The sequence below is a fragment of the Hipposideros armiger genome, unplaced genomic scaffold (assembly GCF_001890085.2).
Source record: "Hipposideros armiger isolate ML-2016 unplaced genomic scaffold, ASM189008v1 scaffold_54, whole genome shotgun sequence".
Taxonomy (NCBI): Eukaryota; Metazoa; Chordata; class Mammalia; order Chiroptera; family Hipposideridae; genus Hipposideros; species Hipposideros armiger.
In genome coordinates, this window is record NW_017731404.1 from 988318 (window position 1) to 996954 (window position 8637).

Here is an 8637-nt window from a genome sequence, read left to right on the forward strand (position 1 = left end):
CCGTGGCCAAGCATTTTAGTCCTGGTATTCCGCACGTGCCTGACATGTGTATGGGGTACCCTTAAATGAGACACAGGTGAATACCAACTAACCTCCGTTTGAGGGAAACTTTTTGTCTACCATAAAGGAATAGCTTATCCAATCATGATAATGAAACATTAGTCATAAATATCATGTTTACCGAGTGATTCTATTATAGACATAATTGCATACAGACAAAAAGTTATTTGCATAAGGACATTTACCACAGTCCTGATGTCATAGCAAGACCGGAATAACCTCAATGTCTATCAATAGATCAATGAGCTACGTGAGGATCCATCCCTAGGATGACACAGGAAGTCGTTGCAAAGAAATCAGCTCTGTGCGTACTGACATGGGACTGTAGCCAAGACACATGGAGGCACGCAAACAGCAAGATGCCGAATGGGGCTCAGCGTGCCACCATTGGTGTGTATGAAGAAACACACGCCATCTCTAGAAGGAGACTCAGATAATTGGCAACTGAGTTTGCCTCTGGGACAGAAGCTGGGAGGGCGGGAACATAGGGAGGGGGAAACTGGCTTTTCACTACATCTGTGTTTTTAAATTGCCTGAATTTTAAAAATAATGTACTACTTTTAAGCGAAACAACTGTGAATGATTTTCACAGGGATCTGAAAGGGCATGGAGAAATGCTCATGATACAATATTAAGTAAAATTAAAAGTGGAATTTTTTAAAAACTGCATGATCTTAATCACAGAAGAAAAACATATGGAAAAGGCAGTAAACAAATGCATCAAAAACTCAATGATGGTGAAACAGACTTTCCTTCTTTCTTAGCTACCATGATAAACTCAGTGCCAAGGAGGTGCCATGTTCCCTGTTCAATTCCCCCATCAAGCAGCACCATTATCACACTTTTGACTGAAAAGGAAAATTCAGCACTCCCTAGTCCCTACTCACCAGCGTACAGTAGAGGCTCAGTGATGTTTGTCAAATAAACATCTGTGTCTCTGTGGGCCGGGGGCTTGCAAGTCAGCCCGTGGGCTGGCAGAGCCCTGGACAGGGTTGGGTTCCAATCCTAGCCCCCCACTTCCTGTGACTCTGGACAAGTCACCCCCTCCTCTGGGTCTCAGAAACTCCCTCTTGCTAACATAACAACATGCCCACTCCTGCGGCAGCCACAAGGGTCCACTGATATTGGATGCAAGTGACCCTCACATGCTGGGCACACAGTAGGTGCTCAGGAGAGGTTTCGCCCTTCCACGGCCCCTCCGCCAGGCTTGGGAACAAGTGGGGGCCTGGAATGCTCTCTGAGGTTTCCTCTAGCACCTCAGGTCCAGCGGTGACAAGCAAGGTCACTTGCTGTCCATCACTTCAATAGCCAGGGGAATGTAGGCGATAAATAATTCAGCTTTGGGTTAACTCAGTGCCAAGGCCATTTCGTCTTGCCAGGACGGTCAGATGGGGGCCACGGCACATTAATTACAAAGCAGGAGTGGAAGGAACACGAGGCTGCTCAGTTACCTCTGTTTTCAGGAAAAAGCAGAGGCAAGAGAGGGAGGTGACAGACTGCCTTCCACCCCGCTGTGTGTGAGTCTGTGTGTTTGTGCACACACACACACACACGTATCTATGTGATCACACAACCGTAAGAGATTCTAGATTCACTGCCCTGGAAGTTGAGTTTTCTCCGGCGGGCCCTTGCCTCATGTACCCAGGAGGACATTTCCGGTCTAGCCTCATTCCCTGCCATGCAGTCCTGTGATGGGCCTGCTGGGACAGGCCTCTTCTCTGCCCGCCCATCCTACATCCCCTTAGAGCCGGCCTCTTCCCCTGCCTGGACTTTAGATCTCAGCCCCCCGCCGGGTCCTCTGCTAGGTCCCTGAATGCTGGAGCCTCTCCTTGACCCCACCATCAGCCTGGTTCCAGGCTTTGGGGTTCTGGATTCATGGGCGTTTGGGAAGAGCCTATGAGATGATGTTTGTACAGTGCTCAGCAGGATGGCTGGCACGTGGTGAGTACTCGGTATCTTCTGAAGTGATTATTCCTGCCTCCACACTGACCTGACAGTGGCACTCACAGCTACCATTTCTCCACCTCTGAGAACACGTCCCACCCCCGGCTCTGGGCTGCGCTCCCCTCCCATTCCCCTGGCTATTCCTTCTGTCTCCTTTGCTGGCTCCTCTTCAACCCCACACTAGAGAGGCCCAAGGCTTGGTCCCCTTCCCCATTCGCCCTCTCCCCCCCCCCCGCTGGTGATTTCCAGTCCCATGGTGTCAACACCATCTCAATACTGACAACTCCCAAACAAACGTCTCCAGCTCACATCTTAACCTCAGACTCTTTTCTATTATCCAGGTCCCACTGCCTCCACCATTCTCTACCTCAAACTCAGCACCCCCGAAACCAAACCCCTGGTGTTCGTCCCCAAAACTCGCTTGTTGCATGACCTACCTCATCTGTTAAGAGCAGCTTCATCTTTCCCGCAGCTCAGGCCCAAACCTGGAGCCATCCTTACCGATTCCTTCTCCCAATGTCTCCGCCAATAGCAAATCCTGTTAGCGCTACCTGGAAACACTTCCAGAATCCAATCACTCCCCCCCCCCCCGCCCCTCTGGTCCAGTGCCATTCTCTCTTGCCCGCATAGGGCAGTGGCCTCCTCCCTGGTCTCCCTGCCTGCACTTCCCCGGCAATGCAGCCAGAATGACCCATCTAATGCAAATGATAGTCCATGCTTGCGCCTCTGCGCAGAGCCCTCAAAGGGCTTCCATCTCAGCGTAAAAACCGAAGTCCTCCCTGCGGCCTATGGGGCCCTGCATGGTCTGGCACCTGCTACCTCCCTGCTCCCTGACCCTCATCCCCACCCCAGGGCCTTTGCACATGCTGTCTCCCTTGCCTGGATGCCCTCATCCTATATATCTACGTGACTTTCTCCCTCACTTCCTTTGAGTTTCTGCTTAGATGTCACCTTCTTGGTGAGGCCTTCCTTGACCACCCTGTATAAAGTAGTCCCTCCCCATCCCCCTCTGTATCCACTTCCCCAGCTTTATTGGTTCTCCACAGAACTTATCACCTCTTATATATTTTATATACTTCCTGGTCTGTTTTCTCCCACTAGAATGTCAGCTCTATCAGGGCAAGGATCTTGGTTTTGCTCTATCCCCAGCTTCTAGAATGATGCCTGGCACACAGTAAGCCCTCGCTAAATATTCATGGAACATAGTTACTGAGCTCTAGTTATCCGCCAAATACACGTACAGGTCTTACATGTATCATTTCCTTTCATCCTCATCACAACGCCTTCAGAAAGGTGCTGCCGTCCCCATGTTAAAGATGAGTAAACTGAGGCACCGAGAAGTTAAGAGACAAGCTCACCAGGAAGCTTCAAAGTCAGAATTCAAATCCAAGCAGGCTAGTCACAGAGCCTGTACCTGAAACCACTGGGCTACACAGCACCTTGGCTCGGCTTTCAAGACTCGTGTTCTTGAAGGGTCTTCCCACCTACCTGAATTTTGGACACTGCCAACAATACAACCTCAGAGGACGTCCTGTCCCCAACTCCTGCCCAGTTCTCCTGGCCCTGCCAAAGGCTGTTCCCCTGACTTTCTGCCACTCAAGCCCCCAGTCCAACATCCAGTTCTGCTGACAGAGGCCATTTCCGCAAGGGATTCTGGGAACAGTTTAGAGCTCCAATCTTTGCCCATAAATATGTTATTAGGCACTAATGGGGCCCAACTGTTGATCAAACCCAGCCCCTGTCCCTCGCCATCCTCTGCCTACAAGGACAGTTAATGGCTCAGAGAGAAAACTAAAAATAAGTTGCAAGTCGATGAGAGCGGAATTACCCAGAAATGTCAGCCTGTGCAATTGTCACTGCTGAGGCGGGGCCAAGAGAAAGAGGGGCACTCAGGGGTTAGAGGGAGGGCAGGAACCAAGCCTGGCGAGTCAGCATCCTCAGCTCTGCTTTTTCTCACCCCAACATCTGGTCCATTACTAAATCCATTGGTGCTGACTTCCTTTTGTTTCTAGAATCTGTCCACTCCCTCCTCATCTCCATGGCTATGCCCTGGTCCTGCCACCATTGTCTCCTCATTGGTGTACCTCAGATCCTGTCCCTCCTTTGCTCAGAACCCTCCCAGGGCTCCCATCTCACCCAGAGAAAAACCCCAGGTCCTTACTTACCAGGACCCACAGGCGTTCTGTGATCTCTTCCCTTAGTCCCACTCTCCCTTTTCATTCTGCTTCAGCCACACTAAGCTCCTTGCTGTTGCCCAAACGCCTGGCATGATCCAACCCCAGGGCCTTTGCACTTGCTGTTTCCCCTGCCTGGAATTCCCACCTTTGTTCTATCCCCATAACTTCTCCAAAGGCCTCCCTGACCACCCTGCCTAGAGTAGGCCCCCAGGGTCTCTCTATTCATGACCCTGTTTTATATCTTACATCTCAGCATCTAAAAGCACCCTGTATATGTTTCCTTGATTGTCTGCCCCACCCCCACCCCTGGCTAAAACTTAATCAATACAAACTGGGGCTTTGGGGTCTATGGTGAGTATTCAGTGGAACTTTGAAATGATTCTTCAAAATAACTGATCTGCACACTTCAAAAATGTCATGAAAATGATGAAAGGCACAGAAACTTTTCTGTATTAAAGAAAACTAAAAAAGCAGAATGACTGGGCCGGTCGAGTGGCGCGTTGGTTAAGAGCTGGCTTGGGACGCCAGAGGGCCCCGGTTTGGATCCCACATATGAGGGCCAGTGACACTGAGCCCTCTACAGCTAAAATGCTAAACAACAGCTCAACCTGGAGCTGGGCTGCCGTGAGTTGCCAGCGACGGTGTAGGCTGCAGCCCCTGCTGCAGTGGGTTGCCATGGGCTACCGTGTGTAGCCAGCAGCCGCAGTGAGCGGCCGTCCAGAAGCCGGCAACTGATCTGCCTCACCTGGGAAGAGCACAGTGATGGTGCCAACTTGGGCCAGTGAAGCAACCCCCTCCACAACTAGACTGAAGAACAAAAGGTCAGCAACTTGTCGGTTCCCCTTCCCCCAATTCCCCAGTGCTGTTCCTATCCCCCAATTCCCCAATAAAAATCTTTAAAAAAAAATAAAATAAAATACAAAAATAAATAAATAAAAAAGCAGAATGACTAAATGTACCATGAGATCCTGGATTGGATGGTGGACCAAGATGGACCATAAGGGACATTATTGGGACAACTGGAAAACTTAGAATATAGACTGTATATTAGATATTGACCCTATATCTGGGTTAATTGTCCTGAATTTGGTCATTGTACTGTGGCCATGTCAGAGAAGATTCTTGCTCCTACGAGATGCATGCTGAAGTAATTAGGGGTAAAGAGTCACGATGTCTGCAGCTTATTCGCAAATGATTCAATAAAATATTCATAGTAGGAGAGAAAGAGAGAGGGAAAGCAAATGGGGTAAGATGTTTAAAAAAAATGGAAGAATCAAGGTGAAGTGTACATAAGAGTGCATTAAACTATTCATACAACTTTTCTATAAGTGTAACCTATTTCCAAATTTAAAGAAAACCAATATTGAATACATGATCCTGTTCATGAGAGTGCTCACAGTTAAAAGTCAGGGACCTGGGGCAGACAGCTGGCCCACACCCACACTCATATTCGCATACCCTCACAAATGCACACCTACATGCGTGTACACACAGATACACACTCACACACACGTACACACCCACACCGCATGCTCCCGCTCACACGCCATGCCCACCTGTGTGGCCCACAGCTGCAGCACCAGAGCCCGCGCCTGCATCTCCTCTGACACACCCATCTCCTCCAGGTGCAGCAGGTAACTCTCCAGCCAGTTGCTCCGTTGGGCCCGGGGGGCCAGCCTGGCTGGGGACAACAGCTTCCACAGGCGACCTTTGACTCTGCACGCCCGTTCCTTATCCCCTGCAGACACACAGCACAGAGGGTGGGGGTTACAGATCACCACCAGCCCAGGGCCACCCAGCCCTGACCTGTGATGAGGCCATGGGTCTTCCTGTTGTCATTCCATGGGGGAGGAGGGGGCGTTCCTGTTGGAAAGAGGCTACAGGGATGCCCTTTAAATGTTGCCTTGCTTATTGTCTGTCTCGCCCCCAGTGGACAAGAGCAAGGGGCCTTGTCTGTTTTACTCACCTCTGTATCCCCAACACCTGACCCATAGTGGGCCCTCAATAAATATGTGTTAAATAAATGGTGGTTCTTTACACAGCAGGAAGAGGAACACGTAACACCAAACAGCATTCCCCAGACTCAGCAAAGCCTCTTTCAGGAGACATCAGAACAACTTAACTGCCATCGAGAGGGGACAGATTGGTCTGGGGTCTCAAACTTAACTACCTCCAGGGAAAGCAGGTAACGCAAACGAGGCAGGAGAGCCAGGAAGGCGTGTGGGAAGTGGGAGGGTCAGGGCAGCTCCTCCAACCAGCGCCCACTCTGTCCCCAGCCAGGGAGCGTGGTTTTCAGAACAAACTGAAAATCCAGATGTTCGTGTGGAATCTGATGTTTTTTAAGGTTCGCATCTAAGCAAGAAATTTTTAATCACTGTGCAGACCACACAAGCATCTGTGAAGGTCGACTGGCCCACAGAGCACCAGTTTGCAATCACCATGACATAAACAATGGCGTGTTATGCTCTGGAAAACCAAGGAAGAAGTTCTTTATGTACAGAGACGGGCCCCCGAGGGCAGACTGCTGAAGGAAGGAAACCAGGTGCGTTTTACTTGTGTGTTGTGGGAGCCCTACAAGACGATGCCATATGGACACAGATGTGCGGAAATATAAGATCTAGTTTTTCCAAATCACCCCTTGGAAAAGTGGGAGTTGCTTTGGATTGCTGCAAAACTCCAAAGTTCTAGAAAATCTCTCATTGGCTTTTTTGATCCACAAAGCAGTGTGTTTCAGGAAGACCCATCTACCTAGTGGCTCTAAAGCGGGCTACCTACTACAGGGTATTTGAAAGGGTAGAAAATGTACGCTAAACTTTTTTTTTAAAGTATATTAGTTACATTTCCAAATAATATGCTCCATCTGCTTTTCTTCAACCTCTAGGCACTTTTTCAGATGACATCACAATTTCAAGCAGTGAGCCCAATTGTTCCTCTGACATACATTATTTTCCTGTGTTTCCCAACATTTTGGGAAGCTTTTAAACCCCTGTAGGCCCAGTCCCACCCATATGGATCTTGTCAGACTCTCTGGGGGTGGGGCCTGGGCACGAGGAGAGTTTAAACAGGTGAGTACCGCGTGCAGGAAGCATTGCAGCCACCCCAGTGGATGCTAGCTCTGGATGCTTATAGGAGTTATCTGGTAAGGTAGTTAAAAAAAGGAGGTAGAGAAATTTAGCACAGATTTAGCAATGTCTGGCATTCTTTGAGGTTGGACAGCACAATTGCAAGTCTTGGACATCACGGCAGACATGGCTTTTTAAGGATGACTTTACAAAGCAATGCTGTATAAAAAGGCAACCGACAGAATAGGAGAAAATATTTGAAATGTATCTATCTGATAGGGGTCTAGTCCCCAGAATATATAAAGGATTCCTACAGCTCAATAACAAAAACAAATCAAGCAACCCAATTCAAAAAATGGGCAAAGGACTTGAATAGACATTTCTCCAAAGATGATACACAAATGGCCAATAAGCACAGGAAAACATGTGCAACACCACTAATCATTAGGGAAATGCCAATCAAAACCACAGGAGACCACCTCATACCCATTAGGATGGCTCATATAAAAAAAAAAAGTCACATAACTAGCAGAGAGGTGGAAAAAAAATGAAACTTGTGCATTGCTAGTGGGGATGTAAAATGGCACAGCCACTGTGGGAAAGTTTGGCAGTTCCTCAAAAAATTTACACCTAGAATTACCATACGATCCAGCAATTCCACTCCTGGATATAGACTCAAAAGAACTAAAAGCAGGGACTCAACTAGATTCTCGTACACAAATGTTTGTAGCAGCATTATTCACAACAGCTGAAAGGTGGAAGCCACCCAAATGTCCATCAACAGATGAAAGAATAAATGGAATGCGGTGCATCCATACAATGAATATTATTCAGCCTTTAAAAAGAAGGAAATTTTGACGCATGCTACGACATGATTGAATCTCGCAAACATTACAAGTGAAATAAGAGAGACACAAAAGGAGAAATGTTATATGATTCACTTATATCAGATACTTAGAGTAGGCAAATTCAGAGACAGAAAGCGGAATTAAGGTTACCCGGGGGTGAGACAGGGGGAGATGGGAGTTATTGCTTAATGGATACAGAGCTTCTGTTTATTTTAATACAAATTTTCTAGAAATAGATAATAGTATAGTGACACAACATTGTAAATAGTACTTATGGCCATGGAATTGTACACTTAAAAATGGCAAATTTTATGTTATGTATATTTTACCACAATCTTTTTTTTTAATTTTTATTGGGGTATTGGGGGGATGGGAACAGCGCTGGGGAATTGGGGGAGGGGGAACAGACAAGTTGCTGTCCTTTTGTTCTTCAGTCTAGTTGTGGAGGACGTTGCTTCACCTGCCCAAGTTGGCACCATCATTGCGCTCTTCCTGGGTGAGGCAGATCAGTCGCCAGCTTCTGGACAGCCGCTCATGGCGGCTGCT

General features: G+C 48.1%; 1 protein-coding gene across 2 annotated transcripts in view; it reads right to left on the reverse strand.

Moving 5' to 3' along the window:
* PTGIS (prostaglandin I2 synthase) overlaps positions 1–8637 on the reverse strand; it is a 44284-nt gene that overhangs the window by 10131 nt on the left and 25516 nt on the right. For both annotated transcript variants that reach the window (XM_019640981.1, XM_019640980.1), the window contains exon 6: positions 5738–5919. In XM_019640981.1, coding sequence (XP_019496526.1) covers positions 5738–5919 — 182 coding nt within the window. The remainder of the gene's footprint in view (positions 1–5737; positions 5920–8637) is intronic.